The following is a 24,697-nucleotide window of genomic DNA, read 5'->3' as shown; positions in this document are numbered from 1 at the left end:
TATTTTGTCCGTGCTTTTTACAGTACGCAGAGTCCCACCTTATTTTATCACCACTCCGGAAAATGTTGAGGTCAACCGAGGAGACGACGTTAACCTCACCTGTGTGGCTTTTGGCTCTCCCATGCCTTTTGTACAATGGCTTAAGGACTACGAGAATGTTGAAGAGCAAACTTCACAGAATGGACGGAATATTCTTCAGCTGGAAAATTTAGTCGAAAGCGCCAACTACACCTGTGCAGCTTCAAGCGAGTTGGGTTTAATCGAACACAAATCACAAGTGACAGTTAAAGGTAGGTTTTATTTCTTAGACAAAAGTCATTAATGATTGAATTCATTTAGATTCATTTGAAAATGTTTAGAGATAGTTTGGGGCGTTTGCAACGTAATTACGAACAGTACGTTGACACGGTCTATTTACATAAATCATCATCATTTTTGCATAAATAGTGACCTTTATTGTATATTTGTCCGTATCGATTTCACACTTATAGTAGTTTTTTTTCAATTTGCTGATCAGAAGTCAATTCTTATGCTTACTTTTACCTACTCTATAATGTAATGAATAACGTAGTTGCTTATCGTTTCTTTGCATTGTCACCTAAGATGCAATAATGGCTAAGTATTACTAAACTCTTAAACATCTACAGATTGATATTGAAGAAAATGTTGATGTCGGCTAATGTACCTTAATAAAAAATCTTAATTTATGGCATATTTGTTAACGGTATGAATTATAATTTTAAAGGTTATTTTTCTTAAATATATTATTACAAAAATATCTAATGAGTCAGTAGCCACCATAGACTATAATCGCATCATTTTAAGATGACACCTGTGACTGTTTGGAACCTGCAACCAAAGATTTTCTGAATTGAGGGGATTTCTGTTGATGTTTCAGTCGCTCCTTCCATCACACATCCTCCAGTAGACACAACAGGTGTTGATGGCGGCGTCATCACTCTGTTCTGTGAGGCGAATGTGAAACTAAACATCGAGTGGAGAAAGGGCGACAGGACAATCATCCCAAGTGCCACTAACAGATATGACGTCATACAATATCAGCATGGACGAGCGTCTGCGCTGAGAATAGACCCCCTGCGAAGTCCACGTGATAATGACACATTTACGTGCAGAGTGGAAAACGACAACGACGGGTCTGTAGTAGAGGCTAGTGCGGCCATCAACATATTAACAGGTCAGAATAGGTTGAGGAAATTAAGTTTATGTCATGTACATGTATTATGGATAATGACATAATTAATGGATGGGATGTAGTGTTTAACCACATCCAACATAAAGTTTACAGTAAAGCACTTAGCACCTGCATAAAACAAGTACCTAAGTAAGAATTACTTATTTTATTGATATTTGTTCATCTCTGAAAGTCATGTTTCCATTTTGATAACAAAGAAAGGTACTGATGACCACCACGTCCTTGATTTGCATGTACATAGACCGTGCCAAAATATATGCGTCGTTTTTGTGTTTTTCTTTCCTTTAGTATGCTAATAATATTCTTGAGGTTTCTTCATGGCATGTTCCAAAATACCAACTGAAAGTGATGAAATGCAAATAGCTGCATCCACCTTTATGTTTAAGCCTACTGTACCTAACGTGGATTAACTTCATCTACTATAATTAACCTTTCACAGAAGACAGTATACCAGCTGGCTTCCCTGATATAAACCGGCAACCTCAACTGAAAGCAGTAGAGAAAGGCCGCCCGACGGTTCTCGTGTGCAGTGCAAGTGGAGACCCTGCACCTGACATCACCTGGTTGAAAGATATGGTCCCAGTAGACATGGCAGACGATCGGATAAAGCTTTTGAGCTCAGGTGTGCATTGCAAAGAAAATGTCATATAGTGTTTTTTTCTGTTTTTTGTTTGTTTTTTTTTTGCTAAAATTGTCTAAATAGGCCATACCTATTGCGGCAACAATGCAAACCAACTATGACAACATCATCGACGTTATATGCTAAGTTGGATACACATTTCCTCTGTATGACGCGGGTTATACATTGTAAATGTGATCACAAGATAGAGCTGCTTATCGGTGTCGTTTTTCAGGTTCTCTTCAAATCAACAGTACCCGTGAAGAAGATGAAGGCACATACGAGTGTGTGGCTACCAACAGTCTGGGCACGCGCTACTCTTACAAAGCCAACCTGTATGTTCGGGGTAAGTTTGGAAGAACAACGGTTTATCTTGAAGTGACGTACTTTACATGACAGAACATGGAGAAAGAGATGGTGTGTGATTTATGAAGCCTGTAGATACTAACAATACCATTCTGATATCACTCGGATACTATTGGTAGACGTAAAATTGATCTATTGATGTCATTTGTCTTGCCCTGTTTTTCTACAGCTGTTCTTAGGGCACAAAAATCATTCATTATGGCCTGGATTCAGTATGTGATGATACGTTATTTTGTCCGTGCTTTTTACAGTACGCAGAGTCCCACCTTATTTTATCACCACTCCGGAAAATGTTGAGGTCAACCGAGGAGACGACGTTAACCTCACCTGTGTGGCTATTGGCTCTCCTATGCCTTTTGTACAATGGCTTAAGGACTACGAGAATGTTGAAGAGCAAACTTCACAGAATGGCCGGAATATTCTTCAGCTGGAAAATGTAGTTGAAAGTGCCAACTACACCTGTGCAGCTTCGAGCGAGTTGGGTTTAATCGAACACAATGCACAAGTGACAGTTAAAGGTAGGTTTTATTTCTTAGACAAAAGTCATTAATGATTGAATTCATTTAGATTCATTTGAAAATGTGAAGAGGTAGTTTTGGGCGTTTGCAACGTAATTACGAACAGTACGTTGACACGGTCTATTTACATAAATCATCATCATTTTGCATAAATAGTGACCTTTATTGTATATTTGTCAGTATCGATTTCATACTTACAGTAGTTTTTTTTCAATTAGCTGATCAGAAGTCAATCTTTATGCTTACTTTTACCTACTCTATAATGTAATGAATAACGTAGTTGCTTATCGTTTCTTTGCATTGTCACCTAAGATGCAATAATGGCTAAGTATTACTAAACTCTTAAACATCTACAGATAGATATTGAAAAAAATATTGATGTCGGGCAATGTACCTTAATAAAAAAATCTTTATATATGGCATATTTGTTAACGGTATGAATTATAATTTTAAAGGTTATTTTTCTTAAATATATTATTACAAAAATATCTAATGAGTCAGTAGCCACCATAGACTATAATCGCATCATTCTAATATGACACCTGTGACTTTGTTTGGAACCTGCAACCAAAGATTTTCTGAATTGAGGGAATTTCTGTTGATGTTTCAGTTCCCATTTCCATCACACATCCTCCAGTAGACACAACAGGTGTTGATGGTGACGTCATCACTCTGTTCTGTGAGGCGAATATGAAACTAAACATCGAGTGGAGAAAGGGCGGCAGGACAATCATCCCAAGTGCCCGAAACAGATATGACGTCATAGAGTATCAGAATGGACGAGCGTCTGCGCTGAGAATAGACCCCCTGCGAAGCACACGTGATAATGACACATTCACGTGCAATGTGGAAAACGTCAACGACGGGTCTGTGGTAGAGGCCAGTGCGTCCGTCAACATAATGAAAGGTCAGAAAAGGCTCAGCAATTTAAATTTCTTGCTAGTTCTGTAATATCATGGACAACGGTTAATGAGATTGTATGATGTCATTTATTATAAATTATAACAGAATTAATGGGTGGCATGTGCTGTTTTACAGTAAACCCACATAACCTTTACAGTAAAGCACTTAGGTCCTGCATGAAACAAATACTTATTAAGTAACAATTACTTATTTAATTGGTGTCTGTACATCTCTTTAAGTCATGTTTCCATTTTGATAATAATGACATGTGCTGACCACCACGTTCTTGATTTGTATGTACACGGACCGTGCCTCAAACATTCGCGTTTTGGTGTTTTGTCTTTTAGTATATACTGATGATATTCATGGCATGTTCCAAAACACCCAACTAAAAGTGATGAAATGAATTTAGCTGCATCCACCTTTATGTTTAGGCCTCCTATACCTAACGTGGATTAACTTCATCTACTATAATTAACCTTTCACAGAGGGCAGTATACCAGCTGGCTTCCCAGATATAACCTGGCAACCTCAACTGAAAGCAGTAGAGAAAGGCCGCCCGACGGTTCTCGTGTGCAGTGCAAGTGGAGACCCTGCACCTGGCATCACCTGGTTGAAAGATATGGTCCCAGTAGACATGACAGACGATCGGATAAAGCTTTTGAGCTCAGGTGTGCATTGCAAAGAAAAGAGTCATGCAGTGTTTTTTTTTTCCTTTTTTTCCTAAAATTGTCTGAAAAGTCCATACCTTTTGTGGCAACAATGCAAACAACAATGGCAACATCACCAGCGTTAAAATTATGCTAAGTAGGTTACACATTATTATGTGATGTGTCTTCATGACGCGAGTTAAATCTTGTAAATGTGATCACAAGATAGAACTGCACATTGGTTTCGTTTTTCAGGTTCTCTTCAAATCAGCAGTACCCGTGAAGAAGATGAAGGCACATACGAATGTGTGGCTACCAACAGTCTGGGCACGCGCTACTCTTACAAAGCCAACCTGTATGTTCGGGGTAAGTTTGATTTATTGAAATTGCAACAGTGCAATACACGCGAAACAGAGGCAGCTGTTGCTGGTGTTGTCCTGCACATAGAAACGAATACTGGACAGACAATACTCATTTTCAATTGAGTCTAGTGGGGAAAGTCGTGTAAAGTGCCTTTCCCAAGGGAACAAGATAGGTGGCATATCAGGACTCGAACCCAGAACCTCTTGTTCCGAGTCGCGAACGCTGCCGTTGCGCCACACGACCCCACGACGGGGTAAGTTTGGAAGAATAACGGTATATCTCGCAGTGACGTACTTTACATGACAGAACATAGAGAAAGAGATGATGTGTGATTTATGAAGCCTGTAGATGCAATATCATTCTGATATCATTCGGATACTATTGGTAGACGTAGAATTGATCTGTTGATGTCGTTTGTGTTGCCATGTTTTTCTACAGCTGTTCTTAGTGCACAAAAATCATTCCTTATGGCCTGGATTCAGTATGTAATGATACGTTATTTTGTCCGTGCTTTTTACAGTACGCAAAGTCCCACCTTATTTTACCATAACTCCGGAGAATGTTGAGGTCAACCAAGGAGACAACGTTAACCTCACCTGTGTGGCTATTGGCTCTCCTATGCCTTTTGTACAATGGCTGAAAGACTACGAGAATGTTGAAGAGCAAACTTCACAGAATGGCCGGAATATTCTTCAGCTGGAAAATTTAGTAGAAAGCGCCAACTACACCTGTGCAGCTTCGAGCGAGTTGGGTTTAATCGAATACAATGCGGAAGTAACAGTTAAAGGTATGTTCTATAGTTAACATGCTATGGCTAAGAAAACCTTTTAATTTATTTAGCCAAAAGTCACTAATACCTTAGTTTCAAAATTCTATATTGTATATTAACTCATTGGAAAATCTTAAGAGGTAGTATTGAAGGGCTTTTGTATTACGTATACTGTACGTAGACACGGTCTATTAAAGAGTAAGCTCTATTGTATATTTGTCCGTATCGATTCTATACGTTTCAAATTATTTCCAAATTTGCTATTTGTTAAAATACTTTTTATAAGCCTACCTTTACCTACCCTATAATGTAATAAATAGGATAGTTGCTTGTAATTTCTTTGCATTGCAACCTAAGATGCTATAGCTAAGTATACTGTTTAACATCCACAAATAAAATATTAAAAAGGCTAAGAGTATGCCTAAACAGTAAGAAAGGTAAGTGATACTTTTAAGTAATGTATGGGTGTTTCAAAAACAATTGTTATAAAGAAACATTGAAACATTGAGTGTTTCTTGGGAACTACACTGAGATATTGATACACTTGATACAGTAAAAAGGAAACCAGCACTATTAACCATCAGATGTAATTTCTCCCCTTGATTTCTTTACATGACCACCCAAGATACACTCCCTATGGTGGACGGTTATACCGCCCGGCGCGGGGGCTGCCCTGGAAATGACATCTGGATTATTTACGCCCGCTCCACCACGTTAGAACAGTGTGCTCGGGAGTGCACAATACATCCACGATGTGTTGCCTTCCAGTTCTTTGATAACCACGAATGCTACCCAAAGTCCAAGTCTTGTGAGGAAACTGTGAAGACAAACCCAAAGAACGTTTTGTATGACAAGATTGTTGGTGAGTAACATTGAGCTAGTTTACAATGCCAGATACGCATGTAAGTAGTTTTTGTCTAGACATTTTTTTTTTTGCTGAAAGCATACAGATTATATCTAAGGAACTTTATTATCTAACCTACTGCATTCTTTAAATATTCTAAAACTCTGTCGACGCTTATTTTTGTTAGAAAACAGCTATTCTTGGTGGAAAAAAGGAAATATTCAAACAATACCCCTCTCCAAATTTTCAAAATCAGCGTCACGGTTCTTCATTTTCTTTTACACATATTATTTAAAAACATAAACTGTAAGCTGTGTAAATTGTTTTCTCCTGTTACGACCAAATTTCTAGTTTGGCTAAAAAAACAACTGCCATTGCCTTATGGTCACATTATAAATCTAGTATACTCTTGTATTACACGTTCACATATTTATATAATTCATTACTTAAAACTTCGTATACTATAAAACATCAAAATCATTATATTAAAAAACTATACAATATTAAAATTAATAGTATGCTAACCCAGGGAAGTTTAACCCTTGTCCTGCTGGCAATTTTTACACAATATTTTCAAATAATTTCATGTCTTAATCAGGTCACAGACCCTTGACTTTTTTTGCCCTGCGGCGGCGTAGTTACTTCCGCATTCGTTGCGTTTCGCTGCGGTGTGATGCGTTGCACGAGAAACACCCCCAAATCGCACATATACAGGGCACTATATAGATGGTACTTTATTAAAAATAATTGTATGGACGGGACTAATTGGTACTAAAACCTGTACAGGGTCCTGCATGGATTATGAAAAGATTTAATACTGGAAAAAAATTAACCGTTGTTAGTAACTAAGAAATGTCGTACCTATTTTTTCTACATGACCACTCAAGATACACTCCCTATGGTGGACGGTTATACCGCCCGGCGCGGGGGCTGCCCTGGAAATGACATCTGGATTATTTACGCCCGCTCCACCACGTTAGAACAGTGTGCTCGGGAGTGCACAATACATCCACAATGTGTCGCCTTCCAGTTCTTTGATAACCACGAATGCTACCCAAAGTCCAAGTCTTGTGAGGAAACTGTGAAGACGAACCCAAAGAACGTTCTGTATGACAAGATTGTTGGTGAGTAACATTGAGCTAGTTTACAATGCCAGATACGCGCCAAACATGTAAGTAGTCTTTGTCTAGACATTTTTTGCTGAAAGCATAAAGATTATATCTAATGAATCAGCGTCACGGTTCTTCATTTTCTTCTACACATATTATTTAAAAACATAAACTGTAAGCTGTGTAAATTGTGTTCTCCTGTTACGGCCATATTCCAGTTTGGCTAAAAAAAAACACAACTACCACTGGCTTATTGTCACAATATAAATCTAGTATAGTCTTGTATTACATATTTATATTAAACTAATATATAATTCATTACTTAAAACTTCGTATACTATGAAACACCAAAATTGTTATATAAAACAATACATAGTTTAGTGAAAGTATGCTAACACAGAGAAGATAATGTTTTTTTATGAAAAAGGATTGTATGGGCGAGAACATGTTTTTACTTACAACTGTATTAGAACCTGCATGTATTAAGAAAAGATGCTGTAAAAAATTAAACAGATGGTAGTAACCAAGAAATGTCGTAACTGCTTTTTCCACATGACCACCCAAGATACACCCCCTATGGTGGACGGTTATACCGCCCGGCGCGGGGGCTGCCCTGGAAATGACATCTGGATTATTTACGCACGCTCCACCACGTTAGAACAGTGTGCTCGGGAGTGCACAATACATCCACGATGTGTCGCCTTCCAGTTCTTTGATAACCATGAATGCTATCCAAAATCCAAGTCTTGTGAGGAAACTGTGAAGACGAACCCAAAGAACGTTTTGTATGACAGGATTGCTGGTGAGTAATATTGAGATAGTTTACAATGCAAGATACGCGCCTACCAGCTCAAGGTCTTTGTCTGGACCTATTTTGCTGGAATCATAAATGTTATATATACGGAACTTTATTATCTGACCTGCTACATTCTTTAAATATTCTAAAACTCTGTTGACGCTTATTCATTTTTGTTGGAAATCGGCTATTCTTGGTGGAAAAAAAGGAAATATTCAAACGAAACCGCTCTCCAAAATATTTAAAATCAGAGTGAAACTCTTCCTTTTCTTTTGCACTTATCACTTAAGAATAATAACTGTAAGCTGTGTAAATTGTGTTCTCCTGTTAGCATAGAAACACATTTTTCTTTATTTCTGTCATTTAGCAAACAGCCATAACAATACGACTATATTTCTAGTTTTTCTAAAAAAACAACTACCATTGGCTTATTGTCACAATATAAATCAATTATACTCTTGTATTTCATATTTATTAACTTATAATTGATTACATGAAACATCAAAATTGTTATATAAAACTATACATTACTTAGTAATAGTATGCTAACACAGGGAAGATAACATTTTTAATGGCTTCACCACAATGCGGTAAGGTCATATTGTTTTTCCTCACGTTTCTGTTTCTCCTCCTCCTTCTTCTCCTGCCATTTATTATGTTTACCGAAGGAAAACATATTATATTTGCTCATTTCCTCCTCTTCTTCTCCAAACACCTAAAAATCGTAGATATTTTCGTAATTAGAGCCTGGAGGAAAATGAAATTCAGCATGCTAGTAGGTTGATACGTTAGACATTGAACCTTGGTCATTTTGGCCAACATAGATGTCAGAAAATGATTTTATTGGCAAAAAATGGGTAAAAAAAGTTGCATTTTAAGCCAAAAATCGAACAAAAAGAACGCGTTTGGAACATTCGAACAACCATGGAACAATGGAACAGCGTGTTCGATAACCGCGGGTCATTGACCCTAGCGCTACGCACGGAACACCCGAGCTTTCCAAATATGGGCATCCGCCCTTGTATGACACGAGAAGACATCAGTGGACCAATGTAGCGGTAAGTTTTCATTTTTCTTCGTAAAATACGGTCATATGAATACCAGTCTCGAGTAGAGAATATTGCATTGGGATTTTGGGTTCAATATCCACAATTAGGACTGCAGATTTCCACAGAACGCGGGAGACTTTGTTTAACTTTTTGCATGTCATCGCCGGCTCAAAAAAAAAAACACTAGCAATTAACTAGCCGGCTCAAATCTAAAAATTATGCTCTAGTAATTTACTAGCTCCTGACTTGATAGAATCTCGTATGTTTAGCGATTTAGGCTTGTTGCTGTTTTGAAAATAAATTAAACAGAATTGTGTTCATCCGTAACTATTGTCGACTTTGTAATTATGTAGGTGCGGGGCAGGGGGAGGGGGCGGTTTGTTTACGTTTATTACTCATGATATAACAATTAACATGGATACTAGTATAACATTACATTTTGTCGTTTTGTCAGACAGTTTCAATCTTTTTTCGGGATAACACAGTACAGTACACGGGATAAGCATCAAATCGGGATTCATGGCGATATCCCGCGGGATTTTTCGGGAACCATGTTGACTAAGATTTTTACAGACAGACGGTGCAGCGCATGTTTGTTTCCAAATTATGCATGATGATAACAGTAGCACAAACGAATAGTGTTTTTTAATCAAATGTTTGTTTTTTTTGATATCGAAAATTTTAGTGGCTTAATATTGTTTAGAACGATAACAAAATAATACAACCGTCTTGGTACGAGAATTTTTGTCTGACCTTGCGATGTGGACGGCCCGCTAAGTACTGCTTTTGATGTCACCCGACCCGCGCTATCTCAGATATAAAATCGATCTAACACAGCCACTCGAGAAGTTCTTCTCCTAGATATGGGAGGTCGACGCACGGAGTTGCGGAAGAGAGATTAAACATTATACAAAAGAGGGGGCGAAGCATAATTCCAAGGTTCTTTACGCCCTTGGCTTGTTTACGACGATCAAGAATTGATACATTTCGTGTTGCTGGGACTGGCACATGTTGCCATAGAAACGACACGCAGCATAGCTAGCAGACCGCGCGGCGCCAATCACAGCACACAGACGGGGACCCGCCCACTGGCTGGGAGGTAAGATTTCAAACTCAAAGGCTCGATTCTCCGCCCCAGAGACTTCTGCCGCCTGACGTATTGTAGCGATTTTCCGCCTCAGCCCTGCACGCGGCATTCTATTTTTCTCATCCCGATTTCATTCCAAAACGTTTTTCACAAGTGACATCGAGAACTAGAATGCTTTTTCCACCGGAAGAATTTTTGCCAGCCGCATTGAAGAACTTGCTTTCAGGGTAATACGTACGTGAATGAACGTGGCCGGATCGTTGTTGATTGTTGATGCAAGGGTTTATTCATACGTGTTTGGGGAGGGGACTGAGACGCATGCCCCGATTTTGATGGGCAAACTTTCCTAATTTTCGTAATACAGAGACTACTTGACGCTCACGAGAACACGAGAAGACTTCAACAAGCCAATTTAGTACAATATGTCACAATGAAACACAACTCCAGCCGGTACGCCCCGTTTTATTAGATGGTTTATAAACTTGACAGATTGTTTATATATAAAACTTGCCGAAAAATTCACTGGAGACGAAGAGGTTATTACAAATTCATTCCTGCTATTTTCTTACAGTTTTGTGAGTTTTCGCTGCACAAGAGCTTTTTAAAAATTTAGCAGTTCAACTATGACCGGGTGAGGAACGCGTTGTACACAATATACACAATTATGGCAATGTTGACTGACGTCAGGGTGCTCCATTGGCCCTGCCCAGATCGCCCGACAGGACGTAAAACATTTGGCACGCCGCCATCGGTGATAGGACCCGCGGTAGACTTTGAGATCTCGCATCAAGTTTTGTTTTTTTCGCTCCGCGGTACGCAAGACACGCGGATATCTCGCGGGATTTATCGGGACGCCTATCCCGAAAAATTCCGCATCCCGATGATGCATATCCCGTGAAGTTAGCTCTCATAATAAGGATAATTTCCTATAGGAATTTGACAGAAGAAATAGTGTTGGGGCTTCAATATATATGAAGAAATATGTGAACGTCTGGTTTCACTTAATTTGTAACTTGAGTCTTATGCTTGCGTTGTTATTCTTTCATTGCATACAGACAACAGTGTTCTCTGTATTAACAAATTGGTCTGCTGTAAAATTTTGATATATATCATATACCCCCTTTGACATATATTATATACCTCTTGGACCCGACTGATATATTTATACATTTGTATACATATGTATTATGCTTTCCTTTTGTGGTCCAATGACTTAGACATATATTATCAGTTTCTGCTCACTTTGCTTACTCTCCTTTTTGTATCCTCTACTAGGAAAGGAAGCAGAACTTGGTCCGTGAGAAACTGGGGAGGAACCTAACAGAGCTGAACCCAGCCATCCACAGAAGGATACAGCACATACATGCACATCGCTACCATTTCGAAACACATTATATCTCCAATTTGGCCAGTAAATATTCATTATGTATGTTAAGTTGCATAATATATGTAAGTCATGTATAGCTTTTTAAGTATGTATGTATGGTTTTATAGTAGTGTGTAGTTCCAATATTTTACACAACTGTAGATTTTCATCATCATTGCAATGATTTTCATATTAATGTTCAAAGAACACTTATTATAGAAGTGGGTATAATTGACTGGCTCGGCAATCAAAAGAACCCAACAAAACTGGCTTGATATATATCTTATGTACTGTAGTATAAAGACTAAAGTGTACTATAGGAATTGGTTCTTCATATCATTGTATGTCATTTCATTATATGTATATGATATACGTACTTACAATGAGCCTTCTGTCATGTATTTGTAATAATAATAAACTTATTATCATTATTATTTCAGCATACGTCCTGTTTCCTATTTACAAAAATGTAATAAGGTTGTGAGACGAGCTCAACAAAGTCGTTTGTAATTAAAGCTGTCAAAAAGACTTGAAGTTTACTTGCAGTCTGCAGAGGATGTCATTGATTAAAGTTACATGCTGTGGCCTAATTGCAAACATGGTAAGGGTGTGTGCTGATTGTATAATATATACTAGTATCTCCTATACATGCCACTACAAGACTAGTCTATGGTAATGATGTTTGAGTGGCAGACCGGTAGATTTTAAACTTGGCCTTACAACGGCAAAAACATTCAAATTCCCCAGTTATAACGTTAATGTTACTCTATAATAACAGTACATAAAAGTCAGTAATATAAGCAAAATATCCTTCTACCCATCCTTTCCCAATAACGGTATAACGTTAAATCGTAGGCAAGACCATCCTGAGGTAAACATATTGCATTTGCTTGCAAATGTTACCTTTCTAGTTTAAATTGATTCAACTCCTTCATTTTGGGGCCAATAACATGAAATTTGGCATAAAGGTAGAGTGGGCAAATACCCCCAGGTATTTTTTTTTTTCATTTTGTGATACAGGCTTTTAGAATGGTTTTACTTGAGCTTTTTTGCTGTGTTATAGAAAATTTACTATTATGATAGCAGTGTGTTACCATATTTGGGCACGAGTCATCATTATGGCAGGAAAAGCAAGCAACCAATAGGCATGCAGCTTTCCTATATTCTTCTTGCTGATTGGCTGTTCGGATTTGATTGGGTTAACTCAATTAACCCCTGTACAAAGCCATTCCATATTGACAGTATTATCTGCATTCAAGTGTCTTGAAAGGTATGTCAGGCTTTCCTGTTCCAGCATTGGAATGCGAGGCATAAAGGCTTCTTTTTATCTTTAGAAACAACAGTTTGCATTATGCAATTAAAAATACTAATAGTTAACCAATAATGTAGGGGATAGCTATCCAACTGTTGTCACTTTATACTATAGCAGTATCAATGTAAAGAATTGTTTTCCCTTGTATTTCTCCTTCTTTCCCTCCCATGTGGTAAAATGTGGTGAAGTCATGTTGAATTTGCTCTAAAACAAATATCGGCCTTTCTAGTTATTAAAACGGATTGTATGGGTGAGAACTTGATACTAAAAAAATAATAAACCGGTTTTAGTAACCAAGAAATGTCGTACCTATTTTTTTCCACATGACCACCCAAGACACACCCCCTATGGTGGACGGTTATACCGCCCGGCGCGGAGGTTGTCCTGGAAATGACATCTGGGTTATTTACGCCCGCTCCACCACGTTAGAACAGTGTGCTCGGGAGTGCACAATACATCCACGATGTGTCGCCTTCCAGTTCTTTGATAACCACGAATGCTACCCAAAATCCAAGTCTTGTGAGGAAACTGTGAAGACAAACTCAAAGAACGTTTTGTATGACAGGATTGTTGGTGAGTAACATTGAGCTAGTTTACAATGCCAGATACGCGCCTAACATATAGATAGCATAAAGATTATATCTAAGGAACTTTATTATCTAACCTACTGCATTCTTTAAATATTCTAAAACTCTGTCGACGCTTATTTTTGTTAGAAAACAGCTATTCTTGGTGGAAAAAAGGAAATATTCAAACAATCCCACTCTCCAAATTTCCAAAATCAGCGTCAAGGTTCTTCATTTTCTTTTACACATATTATTTAAAAACATAAACTGTAAGCTGTGTAAATTGTTTTCTCCTGTTAGGACCAAATTTCTAGTTTGGCTAAAAAAACAACTGCCATTGCCTTATGGTCACATTTTAAATCTAGTATACTCTTGTATTACACGTTCAGAAATTTATATAATTCATTACTTAAAACTTCGTATACAATAAAACATCAAAATCATTATGGATTTCTTCATTTTCTTTTACACATATTATTTAAAAACATAAACTGTAAGCTGTGTAAATTGTGTTCTCCTGTTACGACCATATTCTAGTTTGGCTAAAAAAAAAAAACTACCACTGGCTTATTGTCACAATATAAATCTAGTATAGTCTTGTATTACATATTGTATTAACTAATATATAATTCATTACTTAAAACTTCGTATTCTATGAAACACCAAAACTGTTATATAAAACAATACATAGTTTAGTGATAGTATGCTAACACAGAGAAGATAATTTTTTATGAAAAAAGGATTATATGGGCGAGAACATGTTTTCACTAACAACTGTATTAGAACCTGCATGTATTAAGAAAAGACTTGATGCTGAAAAAAATTAAACAGGTGGTAGTAACCAAGAAATGTCGTAACTTATTTTTTTACATGACCACTCAAGATACACCTCCTATGGTGGACGGTTATACCGCCCGGCGCGGGGGCTGCCCTGGAAATGACATCTGGATTATTTACGCCCGCTCCACCACGTTAGAACAGTGTGCTCGGGAGTGCACAATACATCCACGATGTGTCGCCTTCCAGTTCTTTGATAACCACGAATGCTACCCAAAGTCCAAGTCTTGTGAGGAAACTGTGAAGACAAACCCAAAGAACGTTTTGTATGACAAGATTGTTGGTGAGTAACATTGAGCTAGTTTACAATGCCAGATACGCGCCTAACATGTAAGTAGTTTTTGTCTAGACATTTTTTTTTGAAAGCATACAGATTATATCTAAGGAACTTTATTATCTAACCAACTGCATTCTTTAAATATTCTAAAACTCTGTCGACGCTTATTTTTGTTAGAAAACAGCTATGCTATTCTTGGTGGAAAAAAAGGAAATATCCAAACAATACTCCTCTCCAAAATATTCAAAATCAGCGTCACGGTTCTTCATTTTCTTCTACACAAATTTTTTAAAAACATAAACTGTAAGCTGTGTAAATTGTGTTCTCCTGTTACGGCCATATTCCAGTTTGGCTAAAAAAAAACTACCACTGGCTTATTGTCACAATATAAATCTAGTATAGTCTTGTATTACATGTTTATATTAAAGTAATATATAATTCATTACTTAAAACTTCGTATACTATGAAACACCAAAATTGTTTTATAAAACAATACATATTTTAGTGAAAGTATGCTAACACAGGGAAGATAATGTTTTTTATGAAAAAGGATTGTATGGGCTAGAACATGTTTTTACTTACAACTGTATTAGAACCTGCATGTATTAAGAAAAGACTCGATGCTGTAAAAAATTAAACAGATGGTAGTAACCAAGAAATGTCGTAACTGCTTTTTCCACATGACCACCCAAGACACACCCCCTATGGTGAATGGTTATACCGCCCGGCGCGGGGGCTGCCCTGGAAATGACATCTGGATTATTTACGCCCGCTCCACCACGTTAGAACAGTGTGCTCGGGAGTGCACAATACATCCACAATGTGTCGCCTTCCAGTTCTTTGATAACCACGAATGCTACCCAAAATCCAAGTCTTGTGAGGAAACTGTGAAGACAAACCCAAAGAACGTTTTGTATGACAAGATTGTTGGTGAGTAACAAGTAAATGACAGTGAGCTAGTTTACAATGACAGATAAGCGCCTTTTATATCAGCGGGTGTTTGCAGTGCCTAGACCTATTTTGTTAAATGCACGTGAATTATATCAGACAGAATGCATTTTGACAACCCCCCCACATTATCTGCAACTGTGATTAGGACGCTAATTCGTTTTTGTTAGAATTAAGCTAATCGTTATGGTTAGAGAAGGGAAAATATTGCCCAATACCGCTCTTTTCAAAATATTAAAAAGCATCATTACAGTTGTTTTTTGGTACATAAAATGATTTAAAAAGATAGCGTCACAAGTTTTTCTGTCGCAATTTAGATAACCAATTAAACCAGAAATAGGACTGAATCTTAAGTTTAAATACTAGGAAGAAACACCATTACCTTCTTGTCATGATATCAATCTAAATATTGAAAAGCTAATAACTTTATTTCAACAAAATAAGTAGTTATGAGGTTTGTGAAATCGTATGGGTCCTTGAAAAGAAGATGAATGTGATGAAAGTTATATTCTTAATGTACTCATTATCCGGAAAAGAAAGACAAGTCACAGAAAATACGGTTTATACTATGTAAAGAAGCAGATTCTATTTTTGAACGCTGTTCTATGTTTTTCAGCAGTTGATGCTGACTCCAGTGGCGGGTCTTTTAAGGTTCAGCCCGCAGAACCGATTTCCCCGCCGGGTAGGACTGCTGCCGGACTCCGCAGTCTACAGACGGATGACCTGACAGAGTCTAAGGCTGACCCTGAAGCTTCAGGATTGGTCAGGAAGATATTCGGGTTACCCATATTCAGGAAAAGACGACATGTTCCCGACCAACCCGATGACTCTTAGTCGGGCAGCATCGTCGTTGTTGGAGAAAAATCACTTCGATTTCCCGTAAGTAAAGTCCAAATTAAAATTATCTGGTTCCCGTATCTAATTCACACAGATTTCAATAGTGCCTTGTTTTTTCACTTTTAAATTTAATTATTTCTTTCACGCAGAATCACTATTTTAAAAATCAATATTGAATCCGCATTGTTAAGAATTATTTGTGCTGGTAGAAACCGTTAAAAACTAAAGCAAAAAAAAAACAAAAACAAAAAATGAAAGAGAAAAATTAAGCTTGGAACTTCGTACTTAATCTTGGTCAAGAAAATAAAACAGTTTTATTCTGATAGGAGCAGTACAATGTAAGAGAGTGAAGTCATTTTTATTTTGTAATATATAGACTATCCTGTATTGGATTTTTTTGGCAAGTCTGGCTGTAGACACTGTTTAACCCCTTTTTCAGACGGGGGGTTAAGGCCCGCGCTCACTTTTATTTCGGATAGCGCCTGAACGGCTTGCTCTATTTCCGTCAAATTTGGTGACTTATTCTAAATATATCTAGCAATTTTATATTAACTAGATGAGTTACTGATTTTTCGTGATGCCATGGCAACGGGTTTCTGACAGGGAGTTTAAAAAAAACAGAAATTTTGTCATTTATGTATAATTCAGTACATTTATGTTAATTTTTTATAATTTATGCTAATTTAATGATGTCATCGGACTAAATCAAAGATGGCGGACCATATAATGAGCTCTTGTGTAAACATTTTTTTCATCAAATTTTTTGTCTGAACTCCGTATTTTTTTAATAAAACATTAATAAGAACATATTTAGTCCATTTGCATTGTGTTTTGAGGCTGTATCTTGAAAACAATGCAATTTTCAAAATTCAAGATTTCCGATCCAAGATTGCCGACAGCTTTATTGTGCATGACGTCATTTTATATCAATTTTAGCATACGTAAACTATTTTACACTTTCCAGTTTTCAGCGCTGCGGTACAATTTTAACCGATTCCTGTTATTTCACCTAAAGCAGTACGAGCTTACAAAGGGGCAGCAGCAACAGGACCTGATGTCAATCACGGAGAAAGAAGATAATTTAATTGTCTTTGACAGACCAGTCTACCAATCGTCACGTTTGGAGTCAATCCTGTGCAGTTTACCAGATCTCTTATGATTATGGCGTCATTATCTTCTTGACTTTATGTGACAAACTTTTTCAAACGAAAAAGTTTTTGAAAACTAATAAATTAGTATAATTTACTGCTTGTCTAACATGTATATTATCAATGAAAGTTATATTCACGCTTTGAATATCAATGAAAGTTATATTCACGCTTTGAATAGAATAGAGATGTACTGATCATATAGCATATTGTAATCCATATGACAACATTTAGAACTAGGCTTTATGTGCATTATTTATCCTTTCTACTTATTGTTCAAACAACTATCATATATCAGAACACTTACAGTTGATAAAGAATAAACGGAGGTATGGTGAAAAACCAATGTTATAACTTGTAAAAAAAACAACCTGTTACGGTGTTAAATCGTTCAGTGTCCTGCCAGATTACCCTTTTTTCATTCTTAATTTTTTGTCTAATTTCTTTCCTCTCTCCTCAAGAATATTGCATGTTGTTACTAATGATAAATAATATACAATGTAAACTACTCTTTATCTGTAATAAACGTTTTCATAAATACATGCAATGTGCTTCCCAAGGTAGTCTTTTTGTATTCTAAGATATTGAACATATGACATGGTGAATTATCGTCTTCAGTTTTAGATTTTTAGTTTGCTTTTGGACATCTTAGCGGAAAGATTATTAAAATTTACTAATAGGTAAATTTAAGTCCCATATTCTTTTTTTAAAGAATATATGTAAAATATGTTGAATTTTCCATAACTTATAAATTAAAGCATCCTATCGGACAGTAACAGCTACATTCAAATAATTCAAAATGCGTTACTGTGTTAGAAGTGGTTTGTTCAAGGAAACGTCTGTTATGTTTATTTTTTGGTTTAATGTAATTTAACATAAAGAAAAAGACAATTAAATAACATTCAGTACGATTAAGCGTAGGGGCTTGGCAATTTAAAGCAACTAAATTTGAAAGACCAATCCATAGCTAGCGTGCATTTTGGTTCATACTTTGAAGAGAGATATGAATACATAGTCAAGGACCAAATACAAAAAAAATTGACACATGAAACTTTAAAGTGTCGTTTAAGAAAGGATGAAACGATTGATAAGTTTTCCGTTCAAATTGCAATCTGCAAAGTATACGAGAATATACTAAAAGCTGTATGTCGGGTTGATTCTCTTTTTAACACCCTTTTTATTAAAAGCTTGGTGTAAAAATTTATATAAACAATTGTCCTACCCAACAAAGTAAATATCAACATTATCAAGGCGCATGTAAATTTACGCCAAACGAACAGGATTTGTATTTCAACTCATATATTCAGAAACCAAACCACCTTTGAGCACTAATGGCCATCACATCTTTGGAGAAAGAACACGGCCATTCAAATTTACGAGCGTCCTCTGTAAACCTGACACGTCAAGAAAGCAAGATTATGGTATGTATTTACACATGTTATTAGTACTCAAGATTTGACGAATAACTTTGTTTATCAATTGTAATCCAATAATTAAAATTAACAACAAAAATCAACAACGACACCTGTCCATAGGCGACATTTCTCCGTAAAGTTTTATATCCTACAGATTAAGAACTCTATTGTGTATGTACTTGATAAATATTCGACGACAGCTACTTAGTAAAACTGTACGAGTTTAATAGAATTATTAACAATGTAAATACAGTGTAAGACGTAATTACAGTAAACACATGACGTCTAGGCCAGATTTTATAGCCTGTTAACGTTAGACCGCAACATCTGTTATGTAATAGTATGTTAACCTGACATGTAAATATAGTATACAATGTAATTATAGTAAACGCACGACGACTAGGCCGGATCTCATAGCTTGTTAACGTTAGACCGCAACATCTGTTATGTAATAGTATGTTAACCTGGTATGTAAATATAGTACACAATGTAATTTAGTAAACGCACGACGACTAGGCCGGATCTCATAGCTTGTTAACTTTAGACCGCAACATCTGTTATGTAATAGTATGTTAACCTGACATGTAAATATAGTACACAATGTAATTTAGTAAACGCACGACGACTAGGCCGGATCTCATAGCTTGTTAACGTTAGACCGCAACATCCGTTATGTAATAGTATGTTTATCTGAAGTGTAACCGACACTGTTAACTGTTACCTGTTCCGAATTGTTTATGTTCTTGTTGTGAGGGCTACCCCTTTATAATAGCCGGCTAGTTGGGCAGTCCTGGATATATACATATGTCTTAAAGAGCCTAATAAATCAAATCAACAGTTTGTAAGCACTTAGCAAGTGGTAACAACGTATCGTAAATGGCTGAATCCTCCGTCAAATACGTACGATATAGCCTAAATAAATCGCGCTGGTTGCGGACGCCCGCCACAACGGTTGCCGCCCCCTTAACCCCCGGCTGAGAGTTTGTGTAAACACAGGTTACGTAACTCAAGGTCAACAGCACGGCAGTTTAAACAGATGGACAAAGTCATATTTCGTAACCATATATTTCGTTTACTACATATTGTTAACTTGATAACACACACACACACACACACAAATAAAACACCTAGAGTATAGCACCTCGCTTACCGAACAACTACTACAACTTCGGCCTATCCCACAGGATTATGAAAATAGTGGTGTTTTTAAGACATGCATGCTGCTGCTGCTCCTCCTCCTGCCACTCCTCCTACTACTACTGTCACTGCTCCTACTCCTTCTGATGCTACTGCCACTCCTCCCCCTACTGCTGCTCCTCCTTTTGCCGCTCCTCCTACTACTACTACTTCTCCTACTGCTGCTGCTGTCACTGCTCCTCCTCCTGCTGCTGCGCCTCCTCCTCCTCCTCATGCTGCTCCCTCCTCATCCTCTTACTACGACTACTGCTGCTCCTCCTCTTGCCGCTCCTCCTCCTCCTCCTATTATTACTACTGCTGCTGCTGTCACTGCTCCTACTCCTGCAGCTGCGTCTCCTCCTCATCATGCTGCTCCATCCTCATCCTCTTACTACGACTACTGCTGCTCCTCCTCCTCCGTCTTCTACTGCTCCTCCCCCTCCAACTACTGCTTATACTACTGCTCTTTTTCCTCCTCCTACTACTACTGGCCTACGTAAGAATGTCCTTTGACTTTTCAGGGTTTGTTGAGGGCACGTACATTAGCAACGTCTTCCTCGGTCACTTTCCGTTCCTCCAGCAGAATGATCACACCCCCGCCAATAGAGAAGATGGTCTGGGCCCATGTAAGGTACATGTAGAAGGAGTAGCCGAAAGGCACGCCGGGAAAAGTAATAAGTTGGTAGCCGGTAAAGATGGCGGCGCCGATATCACTCAGAATACCTTTGGAAAGCAAAAACAATTTCTTTATAAAAACCTACTCCATCATTTGCCCGCAGTGTTTAATATAGATTTAATTCTATGTGATAGAAAATTCTACCAACATGCACATAGACTTTAAAGCTTAGCTATAAGTATATGAAATACGTTAGATATTTGGCTCTGGTTTGATATCTTCTTTTTTTACTACGTTGTATATTTTTACACATTTAGTTTGTAAGTAAACTTAAAATCTTTTACATTTTAAGTACTCGACAGCTATTTTATACCATGTCTCGAATGCAGCTTTTTTATTCTTCTTATCCGAATACAGTGAAACCTTATCCTCATATGTACTTACCTCCGGCTATCATCAGAGCAGCACATTTTGCCGGGTTGACAACAGGTTTCTTTATAGTCTGTGTCACAGAGAATATGACTCCAAACACCAGATTTAGCGTCCCGAAAACAATAAAACCACGGGTTGCCTGGATCGCACCTGGTCCTCCTGATACAAAAGATAGTATAATGTATACAATGTAATAATCACTATCATTTACATATTAATTAATCATTCAAACTTTATTGCACGGCACTATTAACATGTACAATACATTGCAAGTTCTAAAGAATTACTAATTTAACATGAAATATTTAACTAGACTAGTGTCAACGCTATATACCGTGTACAGCAATGCACAGGAGTAGCAAATAACGAGAATAACACTACAGTAATTTCATTTGAGTAATACAACATTATATATATATATATAGAGAGAGAATTGATATTCAAGTCACATATTACAAAAATAATCAGATGAAATAACACAGCTCAAGTTTCACTGCATAAAAACAGAATTTAAACATCAAATCTTATCTGTAGTTTTAACATATAATTTTTGTAATGAATGTTCCCCAGAGAAACAGGACCCTTTACCTTCCGGGAGCCCTCCCTCAGTTGTCCAGCCTGGTGTCGCCAAACCAACAACTAGAAGAACCAGCCCGACAAATGCAGACACTGCAGCGATCACGTGCGGGATGTTGACTTTGTTTTCAGCCATCGTGTCCCACGTTCTCTAGTGTAAATACGGAGCTACGCAGATGTACGTGATTTCCTGATCAGGATATGGGTAAGAATACTGCAGTACGCAAATGTCTTCGGTGGAATGGAGTCGGAACTGTTATCTTGTTTCACATCCGCATTTACTGACTCACTCGGTTTCACATCATGACTCACTACCCAAAGGCTAAGGTACTGAAACCTGGTTATTTTTAACTTTAATACAGTTCCCTTTTTGTCATTACAAACAGAATACAAAATACAGAAGTTTTTCCCCAAAAGACAACTGAGACTGTGACCATAATTTCTAACATGAAGTTGTGAGGCCCAACAATTGTCTCATAACAAAGAAAAACTTAAATACAGAAGTATTTTTTTCCAAGGACAACTGAGACAAGAATAAATGTAACCATAATTTCTAAACTTTTGATAAGTTGCGAGGCGTAACAAATGCGTTTTAGGCGGGTATAGTTAGAATGCGTTCAGAGAACACACGATCGAAACCGGAAGTTGGTTGCTGCGTTTTCCCACCAAGGGGTCAGGGGTCAACTATCCCAGCCGTCATTACGTCATTCCAGAACCATGCTAGCTAATTAGTATTCATGATGGGCAGTGGCGTTTGCTAGAGGGTGAAAACAACAACGGCTACAGCAATGACCCTATGTTGCGATACCATCGGGAGCAGGGTGGTTAACCATATGGGCTCGCTAAGTTAGGTTCCCCCTGCTCCTGGCAGGTTCAACCCTGGTGGGACGGGTCCCAGTGGAGCTGCTGCTGGCTAATAGCACCCGTACCCAAACTCCCTTACACGGGAGGCAATTACCGGTTTCCCGCCCAAATTGTTACCGGAAGGGGATGAGAGTTAATCGTGGAGGCAGCTTCCCCACCCTGTGAAACAATCACAGCTACAGAAACTACAGAAAAGAGAAATTAATCTGGCAATAGGAGAGAAGCTGCCCAAGCAGCTGGACACATGACGGCGTGGGTCAAAGCCGAAGGGAAGCCCCCAACCCGAGAGTTGACATCCTGTCGCCAGAACATAGTATAAAATCAGGATGCTGGAATGTAAGAACATTATTCCAAACGGAAGAAACGAAGATGAGTAGCACTGATCATCAATAAGATCAATGCCAACACTCTATTAGAATGGAAACCAATCAGTGAACGTTTATTATATGTAAGATTAAACTCCAAGTATTCAAAATTGTCTATTATTGTGGCATTTATTGATGTATCATCCTTAGATGCGCGCGCGCGCGCGTGTGTGTGTGTGAGTGAGTGTGAGTGTGTGAGTGTGTGTGTGTACGTGTTTGTGTGTGTGTGTGTGTGTGTGAGTAAGTGTGTGTGTGTGTGTGAGTGTGTGTGTGTGTGTGTGTATGTGTGTGTGTGTGTGTGTGTGTGTGTATGTGTGTTAGTGTATGTGTGTGAATGTGTATGTGTGTGTGTGTGTATGTGTGAGTGTGTGCGTATGTGTGTGTGTGTGTGTGTGTATGTGTGTTTGTGTACGTGTGTGAGTGTGTATGTGAGTGTGTGTGTGTGTGTGTGTGTGTGTGTGTGTGTGTGTGTGTATGTGTGTTAGTGTATGTGTGTGAGTGTGTATGTGTGTGTGCGTGTGTGTATGTGTGTTCGATTCCACATTCTTATACTTAAATATATGAAAACGTCTTTTGGATTGTGCTACAAAATTTATTTTCCAGTAGGCCAGCACGTTTGAAAATGACGTCCTCAATAACTCGTATTTACTTACTCCACATAAACCACACTGGTTAAACTGTGGACGGAAACATTAGGATGGTTAGTGACGGCTAGGGGAGAGGGATGGAGGGTGATTTTGAAAAAAAAAAATAAAAATAAAAAGACGAAGAAGAAGTGGTAGAGAGAGGGCAAAAAAATAGAAAAGGTAGACAGGAGAGGATGGAAATAGAAAGGGAGCGATATGGGAAAAGAGGATTAAAAGTGAAACGATTGACAGGAAGGTAGATTGTCGGATAAAGAGATGGAAAGAAGGTAGGCAAAAGAACAAAGTAAGGGAGGAAAGAAATAACTATATTCAATAGGAGTTGAGACGGCAAAACAAAAAGAGAATAGGGGTAAACCATTATACCGTAGATCGGGGTTGTATATGCCTGTAATGATATCATTTTAACACTAGCTACGTTCCATTATTCCACATCAGGCCATGCACGCACGTGTACATGATACACTAACATCTGTGATGTAGGGGAACTGACAGCCATTGTCCGGAGTGGCCCTGCTCATCAATATTTTAGATTCAATCAGAAATATAATTTTGTAAATTGCATTTTTACTCTATTCAGCGTGCATCGAAATTTCAATTTAAATAGAGCAATGCTACGCCATCAAAGAGACATTTTGATTGTAAGGCGTCTAAAAATAAATTACCAGGTAGCGCCGCATGGTTCTCACGGGATAATTAGCATAACTTGATTCATAAGTAAATCCGTCCATTGTTACCATTGTTACGGGCTTCATACATATTTCAGACTCCATCCCGCGGGACTAAATTAGAGCATAGAATTTGCTTTACGAAATTGTAAAGAGAAGGACGAATTTTGGCCAACATTTCGCGTCAACATAAAATTGGGTTGTATCTATGTATCGATAGAACAGAATCACTTATCAATGAACTGGAAAAAATGTAATAAGAAGACAGAGATAAAAGTTCCTTTGTCCAGCACGTCGGCTGAACATACCGCACCTGCGCAAAACCCGTAAAGCATTGTGCGTATTCGCGCATATAACACCGTCT

At 37.8% G+C, this 24,697-nt stretch overlaps 2 protein-coding genes across 2 annotated transcripts in view; one reads left to right on the top strand and one right to left on the bottom strand.

Moving 5' to 3' along the window:
* The window catches only part of LOC109474365 (hemicentin-1-like), a 35,722-nt gene extending 21,064 nt beyond the window's left edge, over nt 1–14,658 (top strand). The window contains exons 7-20 of the mRNA XM_019774657.1: nt 24–290; nt 899–1,195; nt 1,653–1,835; nt 2,068–2,178; nt 2,450–2,716; nt 3,327–3,623; nt 4,108–4,290; nt 4,525–4,635; nt 5,153–5,419; nt 6,027–6,263; nt 7,133–7,369; nt 7,920–8,156; nt 13,301–13,537; nt 14,414–14,658. Of these exons, the coding sequence (XP_019630216.1) occupies nt 24–290; nt 899–1,195; nt 1,653–1,835; nt 2,068–2,178; nt 2,450–2,716; nt 3,327–3,623; nt 4,108–4,290; nt 4,525–4,635; nt 5,153–5,419; nt 6,027–6,263; nt 7,133–7,369; nt 7,920–8,156; nt 13,301–13,537; nt 14,414–14,658 (3,176 nt within the window). The remainder of the gene's footprint in view (nt 1–23; nt 291–898; nt 1,196–1,652; nt 1,836–2,067; nt 2,179–2,449; nt 2,717–3,326; nt 3,624–4,107; nt 4,291–4,524; nt 4,636–5,152; nt 5,420–6,026; nt 6,264–7,132; nt 7,370–7,919; nt 8,157–13,300; nt 13,538–14,413) is intronic.
* A 6,027-nt stretch (nt 14,659–20,685) lies between these two features.
* On the bottom strand, nt 20,686–22,033 carry LOC109474364. The gene is made up of 3 exons (XM_019774656.1): nt 21,805–22,033; nt 21,229–21,375; nt 20,686–20,891 (listed from the first exon to the last, which is right to left on the bottom strand). The coding sequence occupies exons 1-3, from the start codon at nt 21,926–21,928 to the stop codon at nt 20,686–20,688; spliced, it is 477 nt and encodes a 158-aa protein (XP_019630215.1). The 5' UTR covers nt 21,929–22,033.
* Between the last annotated feature and the right edge of the window lie 2,664 nt (nt 22,034–24,697).

Source organism: Branchiostoma belcheri, unplaced genomic scaffold (assembly GCF_001625305.1).
Source record: "Branchiostoma belcheri isolate BF01 breed outbred unplaced genomic scaffold, Haploidv18h27 scaffold304, whole genome shotgun sequence".
NCBI classification, from domain to species: domain Eukaryota; kingdom Metazoa; phylum Chordata; class Leptocardii; order Amphioxiformes; family Branchiostomatidae; genus Branchiostoma; species Branchiostoma belcheri.
The sequence above is the reverse complement of the archived record's forward strand: the minus strand, read 5'-3'. Positions and strand labels throughout refer to the sequence as shown.

Coding starts and splice junctions, on each gene's coding strand:
- LOC109474364 (XM_019774656.1), bottom strand. CDS start 21,928: ATGGCTGAAAACAAAGTCAACATCCCGCACGTGATCGCTGCAGTGTCT. Junction 21,376..21,804: donor TGAGGGAGGGCTCCCGGAAG/GTAAAGGGTCCT, acceptor CTTTTGTATCAG/GAGGACCAGGTGCGATCCAG. Junction 20,892..21,228: donor TGCTCTGATGATAGCCGGAG/GTAAGTACATAT, acceptor TGCTTTCCAAAG/GTATTCTGAGTGATATCGGC.